The sequence below is a fragment of the Carettochelys insculpta genome, chromosome 1 (genome assembly GCF_033958435.1).
Source record: "Carettochelys insculpta isolate YL-2023 chromosome 1, ASM3395843v1, whole genome shotgun sequence".
NCBI classification, from domain to species: Eukaryota; Metazoa; Chordata; order Testudines; family Carettochelyidae; genus Carettochelys; species Carettochelys insculpta.
The window spans coordinates 306,786,701-306,807,000 of NC_134137.1; the positions used below are offsets into that span (position 1 = coordinate 306,786,701).

At 39.5% G+C, this 20,300-nt stretch overlaps 1 protein-coding gene across 3 annotated transcripts in view; it reads right to left on the reverse strand.

Annotated features, from left to right (window-relative positions):
- Nucleotides 1–20,300, reverse strand: part of ZDHHC17 (zDHHC palmitoyltransferase 17) — a 173,980-nt gene that overhangs the window by 58,251 nt on the left and 95,429 nt on the right. For all 3 annotated transcript variants that reach the window (XR_012647983.1, XM_075012521.1, XM_075012505.1), the window contains 2 exons: nucleotides 17,709–17,851; nucleotides 11,074–11,176 (listed from right to left, as the gene is read on the reverse strand). Coding sequence is in view for 2 of the 3 variants with exons in the window: in XM_075012521.1 (XP_074868622.1) it covers nucleotides 11,074–11,176; nucleotides 17,709–17,851 (246 nt within the window). In the remaining variant the exon portion in view is untranslated. The remainder of the gene's footprint in view (nucleotides 1–11,073; nucleotides 11,177–17,708; nucleotides 17,852–20,300) is intronic.

Here is a 20,300-nt window from a genome sequence, read left to right on the forward strand (position 1 = left end):
TCTCTTGGCCACCTGAAGTCTCTTTGCCACTGATCGCTCTCCCCAAATTGCAAAAACATCCAGAATCTCCTGCTAGGTGCTTGCTGGGGCTCTCTCGCAAGCCTAAGTAGTACTCAGTAGATCGCTACCCTGAGTGCTCATGAATGCAGTAGATGGATACCAATGCAATTGCTACCGATGCACGGTGATGGCTACTAATGCGGTGTGATGGGCAAAGGGATTTCTTCATTATGGGTACCCTTTATATTTGCAGGGCTAGATGCTGCTGAATTTCAATTCAAATTGTAATTCAAATTCTAATTCAATCAAAAATTTGGAAGCTTCCTGCGACTTTCTTCCCATGCACCTGGATGGAGAGCAGCGGAGAAGGAAGCAGCTATACATAGAGGATCACTGTGTAGCTTTGTGGGATACATATGGGACACTTCTGGAGGATAATAAATTTGAATTAAGGACATGGTGCTTCCATACTAACCTTAATTTGAAATTTTAACTTCAAAATAAAGTTACTCACCTTCGTGCACTAATGATGATTCTTCGAGATGTGTCCCCATGGGTGCTTCACTTTAGGCATCAGGCTTGCCCTGGTGCTGCACCTCAGAGATCTTGACAGCTGTTTTCAACCAGACTGCGCATACATGGGCTCCACTGTGCCATTTCATGCCTTTTCTATCATATGCACAGTCCGGACTCAGCTAGTTTCTCAAAACCGCTTTGAATCTGAAAAAGAAACACACAGCAAAGAATCCAAAGTGGGAAGAAGGGTGGGTGGTGGAGCAGCCACAGGGATACATCTTGAAGAATGTTACTGCACAAAGGTGAGTAACTTCTTTTTCTTATTTGAGTGTCCCCATGGGTACGCCACCTTAGGTGACTGAGTAATTGTACTCTCCCCACCCGCAGAAAAAATAAAGTAGGCGGGTACTAGATTCAAGTCTTGTCCAGGACAAACAGCACCGCTGCAGACAAGAAGGCACCCTCAGTCATCTGTTGGTACACGGCATAGTGACTGACAAACATGTCGTAGGATGCCCTGGTCACCGCCCTGCAGATGTCACAACGGGGCCTCCTCTGAGGAACTCCATCATCGCTGTGGGTGAGCCTGCTCTCGGTTGGCACAGTAAGGACATGCCCCACAGAGAGCAGCAAGTCATGATAAGGCTGGATAGTCTCTGTGAAGATATCACTTCGCCTTCACAGTGACAGGCTATAGACACCATCAGCCTCCTTGGTCCTCTGAAAGGGTTTGGTTCTTGTTTGATACAGGCTGAACCATCTGCATCTAAATGGCGGTATGTACATACCCAGAGTTTTGAAGGCGGTATGCAAGTCCTTGCTGGAGTCTGCAGATTTGGCAAAATGTTTTTGCTTGTCAAACGGCAAGTCCTCCACTTTGCTCTGGAGCTCCTTGGGGATGCCCGAAATTTGAAGCCATGATGCCCTCGTCATAACTATAGCCATGGCTGTAGATTGAGCCGCTGTATCAGCTGCCTCAAGGGTAATCTGGACACTGGTTCTGGAAGCAGCATAGCCTTCCTGGATGATGGGCTTCAGCAATGGCTTCTTAGAGTCACGTAAGTACTCCATTAACAATGTTAGCTTGCAGTAATTGTCAAAATTGTGGTTCGACAAACGCACCATGTAATTGGCCATTCATAGCAGTAGCATGAAAGAGGAATAAGTCTTTTGACCAAAAGTCAAGACGCTTAGAGTCCTTGTCAGTGGACTTGTACTGCGGCGCTTTAGGTCTCTGCTGAGAGGACTCCACCACCAGTGAGTTTAGCTAGGGGTGGATGAATAAGTATTTCATACCCATAGAAGGGAGAATGTATTTATCTGCCCTTCTGTTGGTAGCAGGAGCAGAAGCTGACATTTTCCCTATGTTGCCAGCTGCTTCCATAATGGCCTCACCCAAGGTGATAGCAATCTTTGAGGAAACCGGGGGCCTCAAGACCTTTAACAGCCCTAGCTTCCTCTCATGGATTTCCGCCAGTTTAACGCCTTGTGTACTGGCCACTTTGCGGAACAAGTCTTGAAATGCCCCGAGATCACTGGGGGAGATGCATTGCTGGGAGTAACAGCCTCATCACGTGAAGATGAAAGATCAATTGGTGAAGACAGCCTAGAAGGGGCATCAGAGTCAGAAAAACTGACCTTCTCTTCCCCAGACTCAGGGGGAGGAGATGGAGGCTGAGGCTCTGATGGTGGTGGAGCTACTGCAGATGTTTTGGAGATGAAGATGCTATGAAATATCCTTCTGTTGACTCCCGTTGCCGCACCTCATTCTCAACGATAACATGCCTCATAGTCCCGGGATCTAGTACAGCAAGAATGGTGATAATGCCTCATAGGTGAGTAGCATCTGTATGGAGAATGGTATCTATAACCATGCCTGTGTGAGGAATAAGAGAGAGTGCCTGGACGAAGGAGGTGGAGATATGGAGGGGTGGCCAAGGTAACAGAAACAGATGGTGAAAACAAGTGTTGTAGTAAAGACTCAGAAGTGTGCCTGTGCTTCGATTTGGACTTAGCCTTGGTGTGCTTAAAGTCTTTATCTGTAGCTTTAGTCAAGTACTTAGTAGACTGCAGGACAGTCGGTGCCAGCACATTCATTGCTGATGATTCACAGCTGGATGCTGTACAGTTGGTGCCGATGGAGTCACTGCCAGCACTGGTGCTGCATGGATTGGTTCTTTCGCCAGTGCCACGGCCTCCAGTGCCACTGGACTCGGGGCCGTCGGTGCCAAAGTTGTGGTACAGAAAAACTGTCGGTGCCACCTTTGGACAGTCCAGAACGGATCTATCACTTGGTTTCATTTCATGCGTCCGTACTGTTGGTGGAACCATTTTCTTGGTCTTGGCCTTTTTAGATGTACCAGAGACAGTTTCAGCAGCATTTTCAAGCTCATTCATCGTTCCTTTGGGTATACTAGGCAATGAGCGAGTTGGGGAGATTCTTGGACTTGGGTGCACAGCAGCTTCAGAAGAAAGTGGTCTGCGCTTGTGCTGGCTATCTTGGGAAGGTACAGCACTTTCAAGGGAGGAATGCTAGAAGACATTGTTGAATAGGATCATGAACAGCTGAATTTCCCTGTCCCTCTGGGCCCATGTGGTAAGCTTTGAACAATGCAGGCACGTCTGTGGAATGTGCCCTTCTCACAAATGCTAGATGCATTTAGAATGGCCGTCCGAGGTGGGCACTGCCTTGCAGCAAGTGTCATATTTCTTAAAACCAGCTGTGCTGGGCATGGCTATCACAGTATCTTTAAAATGTAAACTCAAACCACTTATATAGAGATAAGGAGTCTGCTTGCTCTACAGGAGCTGTCAATGAAGCTTAAACTGGTAACAGCCTTTGACTTAGATAACAAGCAACTTGAAAACTTAAAACTTCAACTTTAAAACTTTAAACGGCAAACTCTAACTTTAACTACTAACTGCAGAAGTCTCTATTTCAGGTAATGAACCTGAAGAAAGGAGAAAGATGAAGAATAACTGCTAAGGCTGAGAAGAAGGTAGAAGCTCTATCTGCAGCTGCTGGCAGTTGAGAAGAACTACCCAAGTCCCGACTGTGCACGTGATAGAAAGGGTACGGAACGGCACATCGGAGCCCGTGCACGCACAGTCCAGCTGAAAACCGCTGTCAAGATCTCCGAGCTGCATCGCCAGGGCAAGCCTGACACCTAAGGTGGAACACCCATGGGGAAACTCGAAGAAGAATGACGTTATACCCATCCTGTAATATCAACATTTTGAGCTAATGGTATTTGCAGTGAAGACAGTAATGTTTTAATATCAAGCTAACGCCCTTAAATTCGATTATCTTGTAGTTTAGATGCAGCCTAAGTGTCCAAATGTAGAATCCTTACATGCTGATGATGAACTAAACCATCTCAAAGCATGTCTTTACTATGGGATGTACCGACAGCCAGTGATCAATCCAACAGGGTTCAATTTATTGAGTCTAATATACATGCGATACATCAACCACCAAGTGCTCTCCTGTTGACTCCATTACTCCTCCAAAACAAGAAGAGTAAATATAGTCAACAGGAGGGCATCAGCTGTCAACTTACCACAGTGAAGATATTTACATCTGCTTACTACAGTGTGTTGAGTTCAGCTACATTATTCACATAGCTGAAGTTGAATAACTTAGGTCGATGACCCACACTAGTTTAGACAAGACCTCAGATTTGTTTCCCAGTTCTTACAAGTTTTATTTTCTCTCTTCTTTAGTTGTTTACTTTTATGCCTATGCCTACATTATTGCAAAAAGTCAACCTAAGGTACTCAACTCCAGTTACGTAAATAATATAACTGGAGTCAATTATGGCAAAGTCTACACTGTGATGGGTCAATGGGAGAAACTCTCATGCTGACTTACCTGCCTCTTTCTGTTGGGGGTGAGGGAAGAGTACAGGGATTGACTGTAAAGCAATATGCTGTCAGTATGATGGGGTCTTCACTGCACTTACAAAATCATATGCCAGGTGGATGGATCTCAGATCATAAATCCCTGCTGTAGTGTAGATGTGGCCTTAGATCTTTACTTGGGAATTACATGTTCAGAAATACAATTTACTGGTAAACAAACTAGTAAACACAAAAAACCAAGATAGTACTGCATTGAATTTTAAAGAAAAAATTGCAGGTCATTAACGGTCAATTTGACATTTAAAGGTAAATGGCTATAACCCTTTGAATTGAATGAGTTTCCAAAAGTGTCATGGTGAAAACTAACTTATTAGTATTTTGACATAAGAAATGACAGTGGTTTGTGATAACCTAGCTGCAAAATTTAGTCCTGTAAGCTGTCAACCTTACTTGAAAATTTTAAGTTGGAAGTCTTTGTAATAAGAGTCCAAATTCATTCTAGTACTTCTGGCAAATTGCCCTGTAGCTTTAAGGGGAAAAAAGAAATTACATGTCTGCTTCATTTTTGTAGCAGAGTGGTCAGACTAAGAATCTTTTTATATTTTTACAGCTTTATATGATTACTTAGAGTGGAGCACAGTACTTCTCTTCTCTGTAGCGTCAGTAAATTGATACCCGATTCATTTTGTGAAAACTGCTGCAAGAAGGAATTTAATCTGGCAATTTATTTTATTCAAAAATAAGAACACTTCCAAAAGGATTCATTAAACATCAAGTCGCTTTACCAGGACTTTCAACGCAATATTAAGCAGGGCACTCTATCACACACAACTCTTATAACTAACTCAAAATTAATCATATTTTAAAAAATAACCATGATTAATTACACTGTTAAACAGAATACCAATATTTATTAAATATTTTGGATATACTTCTGTATTTTCAAATACATTGATTTCTATTATAACACAATACAAAGTATATAGTGTTTATTTTTCTTACAAACATTTGCACTGTAAAACTATAAAAGAGTATTTTTCAATTTACCTGATACAAGTACTGTAGTGCAATCTCTACTGTGAAAGCGTAAGTTACAAATGTAGATAATTTTATTGCATAACTGCACTCAAAACCAGAACAACATAAAACTTTAGAGCCTAAAGTTCATTCAGTCCTGCTTCTTGTTCAGCCATTCAATCAGACAAAACCAGTACAGTTTTCAGGAGATATTGCTTTGTGTTTCTTCTTTTTACAATGGCACCTGAAAGGGAGAACAAGTGGGACTTTGGTAGCCCACACAGCAAGATATTTACATATCAGGTATGCTAAATATGTGTATGCTATTTCATGCTTCAGCCACCATTGCAAAGGACTTGCTTCTACACTTGTGATGCTTGTTTAAAAAAAAGTGTGTTAATTAAATACGTAACTGAAATCTTTGGGAGAGAACTATTTGTGTGAGATTTCTAAAAACAGAGGAGTCAACCTAACATTTAAGGCTCTGAAGTGAGATCCAAAACCTGAAAAGAACAAGGTGTGGGGTATGCTTTCAACAGTCTTAAAAGAACAATACACTGATGTGGAAACTATAGAACCTGACATGTTGTCAAGTATCAGAGGGGTAGCCGTGTTAGTCTGGATCTGTAGCAGCAACGAAGGGTCCTGTGGCACCTTATAGACTAACAGAAAAGTTTAGAGCATGAGCTTTTGTGAGTTAACTCACTGAAGAAGTGAGTTAACTCACGAAAGCTCATGCTCTAAACTTTTCCGTTAGTCTATAAGGTGCCACAGGACCCTTCATTGCTGCTACAGAACCTGAATAATCAAAAAAGAAAATCCAACTTCTGCTAGTGTTATCTGACTCACATGATGAAAATGTAACAATCCCTTCTGCTTTGGAACATTACCAAGCAGAACCCAACAACAAAGACACATGTACTCTGGAATGGTGGTTGAAACAAGAAAAACCATATGAATAGTTAGTGCTTCTGGCACAAATATCTTGCGATTTGAGCTACTGTCATGGGAATGCCTGTTGTCACTTTCAGATGACATTGTAAGTAAGTGGGCCACACTATCTCCAGAAAACTGTAACCAAGCTTGTTTTGCACTGTTTTATTTTTGAGTGCAGTTTTTTATACATAATTCTACATTTATAGCTTCAACTTTCATGATAAAAAGACTGTACTATAGTACTTATAAAAACATCAAAATATTTAAATGAATCATTTTCTATTATTTAATATGATGATTATCACAATTAAATATTCAGTTAAATACTTTGAATTTTCATACTGCCTTCTAATGATCTTAAGATCTGTTTAGTTTTTACCAATTTAAGTTCACAGCTGCAAGTGTTGTAAAATAATACTTAATATTCCAGATGTTTTAAAATAAGCACTCATTTATATAGACATCAATTCAGTATATAAAATTCAGCCTCCAGTTATGGTAACATAATCTTCTACTTCTACATGCTGTCCACAGAACTCAGCACTTATGTCAAAAGCTTTCTGCCTCACCCCCACGAGGCAGAACGCCCTTGTCCTCAGAGTCTGTTGACAAAAAAATCATGTGGTCACAGGAGTTGCTTTTCATGAAATCTCTTCTCAAATATAGCTGAGCAAGACATTTGCAAATAATCCCTAGCAAATGCCAGAATGGTCCTGTATAACAATGTTTTTCCAGGCTATCTGCATTTCATGCACTCAAGTGTTCATGGTATCATTTTTCTCCACTTAGGCACAGCATGCAACTCATTTAGATAGTTTCTAACCTCTCTCTTATACAAGATTTATAACTTAAAGCAGCTTCTATTATATAAGCAAAGTTAAGTCCAGGTCAAAAAGAGTTTGTGGTTAAGTTTCTCCTCTGATATGAGAAGATATTCTCTTTTGCATCTTTTAACCTGACAGAGAAAGGGACCGGAAATTTCTTTTTAAACTGACTGATTTTACAAGGAAAAAGGGGAACAAATATTTTTTCATCGAGGCGTTTTTTTTAGTAACACTGCTGATTGCAAAACAGTTCATCATGCTTTTCAGGTACATATCAAAGAGCAGGGGTCTCAAAGGCTCAGCTCATGGCCTGTATCTGCAGCCCAAGAACCTCCCCAGTCTTGAACAGGGAAAATTTTAAACAGGTTTTTCCACCAGGCCTGCATGATAGACGGGTTGGGGTAGGAAATGGCACATGGAGACTCACTGGTGCATGCAGATTGCAGCAGCATCCAGGACTCTACCACCCTTATATCTCCATGTTGCAAAAGGTGCTGGTGGATCCAAGAAGGTGTGCTGGCTGCCTCTGCCAAGACCCAAAGCATTTGGCCAGTGACCTACCCCAACTGATGCTTCTGTTGCCAACCAGGGGCCAATAAATTTCACTTTTGTTTACTCTAGTCAATTGAATTTCATTTTGTTATGCATCTGCGGAAGTTTAGCTTTTGTTTACCCTGGGAGGGGCAGGGGGATCCCTGTGTGAGAGTCTGGTTGTTAATAGGAGAGGTAAGAGTTGGAATTAGGGTTCAATGAGTCCATCACATTTTTTCCAACTATTGGCTTAAGAATACCAGAGTGGGAAACATGAGTGAATGGGTGATCCCTTGGCTGTGTGAGGAAGCCTTACCCAGTAACTGGTAATTAACTAGGGAGAGCCATTAAAATAGCGAAATGTATAGGTGGTGATTCAAGTGGTGCTTTGTATTATTTAATCTTCCTTGAGTGTTCTGCTCTCTCTCTCTCTCTCTCTCTCTCTCTCTCTCTCTCACACACACACACACAAAATTACTTTGTTTGTGGTTCATTATCACTAAGCTTAGGCAGCTCTACCCAGCCACTGGGAGACTTTTCTCCCTTTTGAAAAAACCATTGTTCTCCCCTTCTACCCAAAGCAATACCCAATACCTGTTGTTCATGAGCCAGGCACTCTGTGGAGGATGTCTGCCTTAGCTGGTTTTTATTTCAGGCTGCAGTGTCTCCCAGGCCATGAAGTGATATTTGATAGCAAGAAAGTGATATCAAATCTAAGTCAGACCAATCACAGTTCATAGCAATGCATGAGGCGCCAGGCAGTGAAGTTTCCAGACCTAGCTTAATTCTAATAATGAGGCTGGCACTTTCCAGAAAAAAAACAAAACAAAACCACAACTATCAAGAGGCTTGTGATCAAATCAGGAAATCGAGCATCAAAATGAGTTTACTGTTTCACAGCTTAAACCTATGGATGAGATTGATGTGCACATACCTCCCCCAGGGCTGCAGAGGCAGCAGAAGGGGGAAGCACAGACATCCCCATCTTCCCCCCAGATACTGCCCACTAGGATTTGAGGATTGACACTGGCCCTAAGATAAACTGAGTTTGAGATCCTTGTCAAAGATCCTTCTGCAATTTTATAAAATATGCACTGTGTTTAAAACTGTACTATTTAGTCCCCCCTTTTTCCATATTGTATCTGGAAATGATAGTCATCAAATCGCAAAACACATTATCCAGCTGTCATGTTTTCATTAGCTTTAAAGAGGATTTGATCTATATGTCTGCTTCCATTTTCACAACATAGGCACTTAATATTGCAGACAATTATTTAGTACAAAAATCTGATGAAACTGACCTGAAATACAATTTCCCTTGGGTTACATAAATATTTTCTATTTGATTCATACTGTTTTATATTGTACAGATCATGCACTACTGATTCTCAGAAGCTGCATCTACAATGCCCCCCCCCCCCTTCCTCTCTTTCAGGAAAGGCGTGCAAAAGAATGAGATCAGAAATGCAAATGAGACATGGATTTAAGAATCTTGCATCTCATTCGCATCTTCCTGCATGATCTGGCTTCCGGAGAAGCCATTTCCGGAAGCCAAAGCATCCTATTTTGTTTCAGGAAGAAAGGTGCTTTCAAAAGGGAGGTATCCTTACGAAGGAATCCCATCCACATGGCTGCTTTGGCTTCTGGAAATGGTTCTTCTGGAAGACAGATTATGCGGGAATATGCAAATAAGGTGTGAAATATTTAAATCCACACTTCATTTGCATTTCTGATCCCACTCATTTGCATGACCCTTCTGACGAGGAAGGGCTGTGTATATGCAACTAGAATGTATTCTGAGGTTAAAATAATGTCCACAACTTATTGTAATATCTAGCATTCACTCTTCTTTTTACTTTTTATGCTTGATTTTCAATTTCTACACTTCGCATGAGGAGGTTACTTATCTGTCACTGGGGGTTCTTCTAGATGTATGTTCCTTATCTGTGTTCTACTGCAGGTTTACAGATGTGCACTGTGAACCCAAAGCTAGAAGTTTCCCATGTACAGCGTCTGTTGGTTCCCACCTGCGTCCTTGGCTTTCCCTCAAAGAAGTAGAGTCCCTTTCTTTTGGATTACTTGTGCTACCCTTGAAAGCACTGAGTGTTCACTGGCAAGAAAATCTCCCCTCTCACGCCCCAATCCTACTCCTAAAACTATTGAACTGCTAATGACCACTACAAAAATCAATACAAACTATAATGCAAATTAATATTTTTAAAGTGTGTTACACGTAAGAAGACTAACAGTTCCAACACAGAACGAATTGGAGATACAATTATTCCACCTTGCCCTTATCTCCTCAGATGAAACTATGAAGCAATCCAGCAGTTTATGCATAGACCAATGCACACTAGTACTTGAAAATTCTCCAGCGGAAGTCATTATTTTATGTTTACGTTCTTAGAGCCAGGAAAGACCCAAAAAGAAAAAAAAAAATCAACACTACTTTTTAACCTTAATGTTGGGTTTAAACATATCTAGGAATAACAGATCTCTGAGTATGACAAAGCAGTAGCAATCAAAGGTATATCAGTAACTGTAGTGATATTGGATTGTTGATGCAATACCTTTCGTAAGCATTACATTCCCCTAAAAATATTTAAAACTAACTATGGTCATAACAGGTGTTGTTAAAATGTTTATTTGTTCAAGTGATAAAATATTAAAAGATGTGATACCAGATAAAAGCTGAATAGAAACAATGTGATATATTGAATAATTTATGAAATCCTACTCATTATCTACTTTCTTTGTGAAAATAGCATGCTTATGCCAAGAAAGATCTAGTTCTACATTCTCTCTAGAGGCTCACATTTACAAGACAAGAGGTAATTTTGTCCAATCCTAGAAATTCTAATTTTTTTCACAGAATGTATTCTATTTAGTTTTATAAGATGTTATATTTTGTTGAACACACATTTGAAGAACATGTGAAGTGGAAGTTGCAAACTATTTAGGAATAGAAAATTACACATTTACCCTAGAAAAAGTATATATACTAAAGTTCAAAGACCATCAACCATGATGAATGCACGTAATTACAATGCATGGCCTTGATATGTCTATATAATTACTTGCATTTCTTCGGTGAAGAAATGAAGAAAACACAAAACATTTGGTTAGGCATTTTAAGGAAAAGGTGTGAGGAAAACAGTGTTACTGGCACAAAGTCACAATGTAATTTTAAAGCAGTACAAAAATAAGATTTTCAATTACTACAGTACAGTAAAGTTCTGTTGTAACAAAGCCATTCTAAATGGTTGTAGCTATGTTAAAGGTACAAATCATTCTTTATTTTGAGGTCATACTTACAACTCAGCACTGATGTTAAACGTATACAAATCACTAAAATGAAAATGTTTTTAGTGAAAACAAGAAAAAGGATATCATTCCAAAACCAGAAAAACCACGTCACATACATCCAGAATTTAGTCGCCAGGTATATTCCAAGAGGCAGTGCACTATGCATTGAGTGATCAAAGAATGATCTGTAAAACAACAGAAGTGACATCACACAGTATGTTCTCTTGTATGTAACCTCAGTATCAGTATACACTGGGGGGAAAAAAAAAAACAAAACCTTTTATGCAGCACATCAAATAACATAACCGTGGTGTCCAATATGCTAGCCATTTGTGGCTATTTGGTAAATTAGAGTGTGGCTAGTTGGCTTGAACAATAAGTATATTTTCAGAATATTTGGCTAGCGCCTACTGCTATAGAGAATTATGTTAGAACTGATTGGATATCATAGCTATATAACATACACTTGCTAAAGATTTTAATTCTGGGGGTCTTCAGAGCCTGTAGAAGTCCCATTTTCAAGCTTCCCTAATGCAAAATAATGGATAAGAATCAATTAAAGTCATTCCTCTGATAGTCAAAAGAGTAACTGTGCTGTAACCTAACAAATGAGGGAAGCAGGACTGACATGAATCTTTAACTGAACAGAATATTAATGGTTTATACTATCTGTAGGTTAATACACTAACTCTTATAAAAGTAATTCAAACTCTCAAAGATTTTAATGTTTGGACTCAATCTGCAGAATACATCTTGACTCATAAATGACTGGTCCCCAGTCTCCTGTATGTAGATAGATATTTCCCATCATAGATTCCAAGATCAAAAGAGACCATAGAGCTTCTTCAAAATAATTTTGTGGAACATTTTTAGAAAAACATTCAACAATTGCCAGGGATGGAAAAACCACCACAACTCATGGTAAATCATTAATTATCCTCATTGTTAAAAAGTTATGCTTTATTTCTAGTCTGAAGGACTAGCTATTGGATTGTGCTGCATCTTTGTTAGATACAGTAGCTCATTATCAAATACTTTCCCCCATGTAGGTATTGATCAACTGTGATCAAGTCACCCCTTAACCTTCTCATTGTTAATTTAAACGTAGCTCTTGGTGTCTCACTGTAAAGCATAACAAAAAAAAGCAGTCCAGTAGCGCTTTAAAGACTGACAAAATAATTTATTAGGTGGTGAGCTTTCGTGGGATAGACCCACTTTTTCAGACCACAGCCATACCAGAACCTAATAAATTATTTTGTCAGTCTTTAAAGTTCCACTGGACTGCTTTTTTGTTTTGATAGAATATAGACTAACACACTATCGCGCCATTACTGTAAAGCATGTTTTCTAATCCTTTAATCAGTCTCTTCTCTCAATCCTCTTCAATTTATCATCCTCTTCCTTGAATTATGGCACAAGAATTGGACATATTATAATATCAGGGGTTCCACCAATGGCAGATGCCAGGGTAAAATAATCTCTGCTCCTATTTATCTATGCAAGCACTGCATTAGCCCTTTGCCCAGAGTATCATAATGTGAATGTTCAGCTAATTATCCACCACCACCTCCCAATCTTTCTCAGACTCCCTGCCTCCCAGCGTAGAATCCCCTATCATGTAATTATGGCCTGAATTCTTTGTTCTAAAAATACATATTTACATTTACACATATTAAAATACATACTATGCACAGCTTACCAAGCAGGTCAGTTCACTATACTTGTGACCTGTTCTCATTCTGTATCACTCCCCCAATTTTTGCGTCAACTGAAAGCTTTAACAGTGATGATATGACATTTTCTTCCAGATCACTGATAACAACATTGAACATAAGGCTAAAACTAATCCCTGTGGGACCACACTGGAAAACATACATACTCAATGATGATTCCAAAAATACAAATCTATTTTGAGACTTGTCAGCTAGTGGCTGTGTCTACACCAGCCCCAAACTTCGACATTGCCATGCAAATGGCTATTTCGAAGTTTACTAATGAAGTGCTGAAATACATATTCAGCATTTCATTAGCATGCGGGCGGCCGCAGCACTTCGAAATTGACGCGCCTCGCCGCTGTGCGGCTCGTCCCGACAGGGCTCCTTTTCGAAAGGACCCCGCCTACTTCGAAGTCCCCTTATTCCCATGAGCAGATGGGGACTTCGAAGTAGGTGGGGTCCTTTAGAACAGGAGCCCCATCGGGACGAGCCGCACGGTGGCGAGGAGCGTCAATTTCGAAGTGCCACAGCCGCCCGCATGCTAATGAAGCGCTGAATATGTATTTCAGCGCTTCATTAGTAAACTTCGAAATGGCCATTTGCATGGCAATTTTGAAGTCTGGGGCTAGTGTAGACACGGCCAGCCACTCAGATCTTATAAATTACATGTGTAATCAATGACCAGGCTCTTTATTCTCTTATTGATGTTTCTGTGGTAAAAAGTGAAGAGGCATTCAGTCTTCCATATAATCAATAAAAATCTATTACTTGATAATTTTGAAATTGTTCACACAAGTGTCATACTTTAGTAGGATTCCATACTTTGATTGTAACACAATACTACAGAGCCCCGACATACCATTTTAGAATGATGATGATGCAGAAGTCTAAACAAATATTTACATTAAAGCCATATGCTGAGGGGAGCTAGAAATCACTGCTGAAGTGCTCACTCAGCAATATTCACATCACTAGTTATTTTAATAGAGTCTGAAATGAATTTGTAGCCAAGAGCATGAACAATATTGTGAATTATATTTGAAGAAGAGATTCCAATAAGAGATCTTCAAGAAACCCAAATACAAAATATAATTTTAAAAACCAGATGAATAAGAACATATATATACACATCTTGTTTTCATCAGTCTTTATAACAAAAATGTCCATTGCTTTTCTCTCATTACAACTTCACACAGAGATATTTAACAAAGACATTATCAGAAGTAAAATAAGTAAGTCAGTTTCCCTTTTCATTTATTTCTATGACACAAGCTAGCTCTTCAATTTAGCCAAAAGGAAATTCAGACACTGTTTATAAGCCAGCTAATTCTCGAGAGCTGCTGTGAGTGTGAGTTAAAAATACCTCTAAAAACATTTAAAATCAGAAAATATAATCCCCAATACACATATCAAATAATAGGAGCTAAACTAGTTGCTACAACTAAAGATAGATCGTGGGGTCATGTACAGTTCTCTGAAAACACTCACTCAATATGCAATAGCAGTCAAAAAAGGCAACAGAATGCTGTGAATCATTAAGAAAGACCTAGATAATCAGAAAATATCATACGGCCTCTATATAAATCCATGGTATGCGAAGATACTGAAAACTGTGTGCAGATATAGTCCTCCCATCTCAAAAAAAAGATATATTGGAATTCAAAAGGGGGCAACAAAAATTATTAGAGGCATGGAACAGCTTCCATGTGAGGAGAGATTAATGAACTGGGACTTTTCAGCCTGGAAAAGAGATGACTAAGGGCCAATATGATAGATGTTTATAAAACCATGACTGGCACGTAAAAAGTAGTTATGAGGAGTAGAAAACACTTCCTTAACAGAAGAACTTGGGGAAGTCCACCAAATGAAATGAATACACTGTAGATTTAAAAACAGTAGCAACTTTCAGTATGAGGTTTGCCAGAAGTGCTTATCTGTTGGACAGTTCAACTTGGATACCAGCTTTTGTCTCTAAATCCTTCAGCTGCTCCATGTTGAATCTCAATCCCAGCTTGCTCACTTTTGTGGTTTATCTCTTGAGCTTCAACTTGAATTTTACTGTGGCCACGTGGTAGTCTCAACCTACATCTGGCTCCTCTTCTAGAATGGATGTCCTTCATTGATCTTCAGAAGGACGTGCTGATACAGATGTGATCAATCTGGTTTCCTGACTGCTAGTCTGGTGAAACCCAAGTGGCCTTCTGGATCCTTTTTGGTGGAAAAACACTACCACCTATCACCAATCCATTGAAGGAACAAAGGTCACTGAAGAGCTATCCATTTTCCTTCATGTTGCCTAAGCCTTCTTTTCCAATGGTCTGTTCTCTGCCTGTATTTATGCTTCCAATTTTTGCATTGAAGTCACCCATCACAATCATCATATCCTTTTTTGCTTTCTGGTTCACCTCACTTTGTAGCTTCTCATACAAGTCTCTGTTACATTCCTCAGCTGCTTCGTTGGTAAGGATCAATCAGTCCAACACCACCACCATCACACTGGGAGGAGATGAACTGGAAGACGTAGAGCAGGTTCACCCACCTGGGGAGTATTATGGGCATAGGTGGAGGAACAGATAAGGATACCAATGCCAGGACAGGGAAAGCAGATGCATTCAAGACTCTTATCCCATATAGAGTTCACAAATAATATCTGCGAAGACAAAACTGTGGATCTTCAACACAAATGTTAAGAGTGTGCTCTTGTATGGATACTCAAAAGTCTTCAAATCATAAGCTATAGACATTCATAAACAGATGCCCAATGTACATCCTTCACATCAAATGGCAAGACTTCGTCACAAAGGAGGAGCTTTGGAACAGAGAAGGACAAGAACCAACTGACACTGAAATCAAGAGAAGGAAGTGGGGATGGCAAGGCCACACTCTCAGAAAACCATCATCAGGCATAATCTGTCAAGCTCTCACATGGAACCCTCAAGGAAAACACAAAAGAGGAAGACCCCAGACAACGTGGAGAAGGTCTACTGACACTGAAGTACAACAGCTGGGGTACTCCAGGAGCCAGCTAGAAGTTTTGTCCCAAGACAGAGTGAAGTGGAGGAGACTTGTAGATGACCTGTTCTCCATGCAGAGGGCAAGGGTTAGATAGTAGCAATAATAGGTTTAAAAACAAACAAAAGAAGTGTTTCTTCATACATCATGTAGTCAACCCGTGGAACTCTTTGCCAGAGGATGTCATGAAAGCCCAGACTATAACAGAATTCAAAAAAGAACTAGATACATTCATGGAGGATAGGTCCATCAATGTCTTTTAGCTGGGATGGGCAGGTAGCATGCCCCTAGCCCATTTGCAGGAGATGGAAATGGGTGATAGTGGATGGACTCCTTCATAATTACCTGTTCTATTCATTCCCTCTGACATACCTGACACTGGCCACCACTGAAGACAGGATCCTGAGTTAGATGGACCTTTGGTCTAACCCAGTACGGCCGTTTTTATATTCTTATGAAAAAAATTGAGTCTACCTTCCACAGAATAGGTCAGTCACAGGGAAGTGGGCCATTAAAAGACACACGTAAAGGTTCCTCCACAATGCTGAACAAATTAAACAAACTTGCCACAAGCCTGCATTCTACACTCTTATATAAAATGGTGTCCCTCATCCATGCATCATGCATTTCTACCACTGGGATTCCCTGGTGGGGCCACTCATTTTTAGAAGAATCTCTTCTGATGAAAAGGGAAAGGAAAATAAGCTTTTGTTTGTTTTTCAAAAAAATTATTTCTGGAGTGCTTTATAGTCAAAATTTATAAACTGCTGTGAGGTTTCCTTCTTGACATTAACATGCTCTAATCAGAGTTCTGACAGGGAAAAAAATACAAACAAGACACTAGATCAGGAACCCTATAACTCTCACATGCAACTTTAGAGAGAGAAACCGAAGCTTACTGAACTGGCAATTATAAAAAGTAAAAGCTACTTTTTGTAAGTATTACATGAATGCTAAATATATCTAGCAGAGAATGTGTTATACAAATGACCTATAGGGAAAACTGAAAGGGCTTCAAAACAGTTTTCTTAGGAAAATCAGCTAACATGCAATTACTAAACTTTATTTACAGATTGATCTGGGAAGTTTTATTAAGTTAAGAATTGAGAATATTATGTAAAAATTTACCTAGACACACATCACCACCACAAGAAACAAATATTGTAGCAGTAAGATTATTTTATCACCATCCAATAAAAGAGTGCCACATACAGTATGCACCAAACTACTCCTTGTTCTTTGGCATTTAGGAACATAGTTCTAGATCAGGGGTGCGCGCAAAGTGGGAAGTGGCCCCCCTCGGGGGGGGGTGTGTGTGTGAAGTTTTGTAAGGGTGGGCTGGAGCATGACTGGCTGCTCTCGGGCCCATCCATCTCATTAAAAATGTTGATATACGTTACTCTTTTTAACGTATGTGTGTTCACATTTATGCATGGATTACTAAAGTTTTTATATTCTACATACTTCTTTTCTTTTTGCATATGAACATAACCAAAATCCCTTTGGATTACCTTAGACAAGATGGTGGGGGAGGAGGATCCCTGCTAAATGCAGGGACAGAAAGTGGGGCCTAAAATAAAAAAGTTTTCTCACCCATGTTCTAGATGACACATGTGCAAGATGGATATAATTTTTTCTTTGTTCTTTTAAATGAAGAAACCCCTAGTAACAATGCATACTAATGGCTTAAACAGACATCCCATTCCCAGCCACTGGAAATGAGGTTTCTCTGCTCCTTGTAACTCAGTGCCTTCCTTCAAAGGCAATATTTCTGAGACAACAAAGCATCAGAGAGCCAAATCACACAGACCTTTTTCCTGAAATATAACACTGATAAAACAGAAATTTTTGAAAAGAACGCTATATATCTATAAGATGCATAAAAATCTGTCAAATATGAAGTATAACATTTATTAATTAAATGAACAAGCCATATATTAAACATTGGCCTAGGTGTACTAGATTGAAAGTTTTCTCACAAAATACTTACTTTGAAAGAAACTGTACCATAGCCCATACACCACCATACATTAGTCCTTTAATGAGCCAAGAATCAACATCTAGGTCTGCTATAAACCCAACCAACCAAATAACTAGGAATGGAGTTCCTAGCATCACCTTCTGACGAAATTCCTGTAAAGAAACAAATATTTCAATATGCAATTTAGATATTTTTAGAAACAGTTCTTGTAGGAAACGGTTACACAACCTAACTATAATAATTATCACAACTCATTTAAGTCTAAGAGTCTGAGCGATGTAAGGGAGGGGAGGGGAGTATTCTCTAAATGTCTTAAAGGGGCAGCTGCATTAGTCTGTAGTTTCACAAAAAACATTCAGGCCTGAGCACTTAAAGACTAAAAAAATTATGTACAAGTTAATGAACTTTCACGGGTAAGCCTTACTTCTTCAGATTTTCAGACTGCAGTAGATAATAGGAATCCAGGATTTATAACAACAGGGGGGAAGTGGCAGGAAGACACCCCTCTACTTACATTACATTGATGACATCTTCATCATATGGACCCAGGGTAAGGAGACCCTTGAATTCCACAAGGATTTCAACAATTTGCACCCCACTGTCAATCTCATCATTGATAATGCCACACAAGAGATCCACTTCCTGGACACTACAGTACAAATCAACAATGGTCAAATTAATACCAGTCTATCCTGGAAACCCACCAACTGCTACTCTTACTTACATGCTCCCAGCTTACATCCAAACCACATCACATAAACCATTGTCTCCAGTAAACTCTAAAGATACAAACATATCTGTTCCAATCACACCAACAGAAACAAACAAATACAAAATCTTTACCAAGCATTTGTAAAACTTAACTACCCACTGAGGGAAGTAAAGAAACAGACTGACAGGGCTAGGAGAGTACCCAGAAGCCAGCTATTTCATAATAGGCCCCAAAAGGAAAACACTTCAGTTTGTCGTTACTTATAGCCCTCAGCTTAATCCCCTCCAGCATGCCATACTGGAACATGATGCCTCACTCTCACAGGCCTTGGGTTACATGCCTTTTTCCTCCTACAGACAGACACCCAACCTCAAGAAAATACTCACTAGTAGCCACACACCACACCACAGAAACATTAACCGAGAAATCTATCCCTTCAACAAACTCCATTGCCAGCTCCTTCCACACATCTATACTAGAAACACCATCACCAGACAACCACATCAGCCACACCATCAGGGGCTCATACACCTGTGCATCCACCAATGTGATATACGCACATACATTGGACAAACTGGACAGTCTCTGAGTCAAAGGATGAATGGACATAAATCCAACATTAGCAATTATAACAGAATACATGTAAATGTACACGGGAACACTTTAACCTCCCCATACATTCACTAAGGGATTTGAAAGCAGCCATTCTTCTACAAAAGAATTTTACCATATGACTGCAAAGGAAGACATCTGACTTGCAATTCATTTGCAGGCACGACATATTTAATGTAGGGCTTAACAGAGATCTCAATAATCTCATGCATTACAAGGGCAATTTCCTTACTATTGATATTCACAGGAATGGCACTCTTCCTACGTAATTTATTTCCTCCACTGGCCCTATTAATGACAGGTGCCCCTACCCTTTTTTTTCCCCTTTGATTCCTAACCTTTTCCCTTTCTTTCCCTACTACAAAAACACTGGATTCTTATATCTACTCCAATCTGAAAATCAGAGGAAGTAGGTCTTACCCACTAATAAATGTGTTAGTCTTTTAGGTGCTGCAAGACTGCTTGTTTTTCAAAATGTATTTTTCTTCTTTTTAGCATACTCATACTATGCAAATCACGTTTTTTTTTCCCTAATGGAAACCAGAGATTTTCTACTAAAACATGTCTGGATTTCTCTGTGGGCCATTCTGTTAAAGACCTGAGAATTAGTGTTCTGGAGCAAAAAGAATTTAAACACAGATTAGAACAAGAAATTTGGAAGTTGGAATTCATATTCAAATTTGACACATTAACACATGGTATGAACAGAGACATCAATTACCTCATGCATTACAAGGACTGCTTCCCTTTCTTTGATGCTCGTAATTATCTCAGGCAAGACAATTAACAACCCCCACCCCCACACACCTCATCCTCCTATGTGTACGATTTGTCAGGTTTTATTGCAATTTTTTTTTCAGTCCTCTGAACTTACGTCAGTCTGTATTGGAAATGAGACTGATCTGATGAAGTGGGTCTGTCCCATGAAAGCTCATCAACAAATAAATAATTTTGTTAGGTCTTTAAAGTGCTACATTTCTGCAGTTTTGTTTTCTTCTAGCATCAGCCATTAGTCAAGCAATTTTCATGTTACATTCAATTTGAGAAACTAAAGAAAAAAATTCAAAAATTTTTGAGTCAGTCAAGTAACATGGGCGACTTCAGTAGGTATTTGAGAGTTGTTCAAATTGGCAAGTAACATTTGCCACACTAAGTAAAACAAATATAAAAGCTATAATGCATTTAAATTGGAAATTAAGAGATGGCTTTTAAGTAACTGATTTAAATCACTGAAGATTCTAATATCATATGCAGTACGGCATATGAAAAATGTAGGA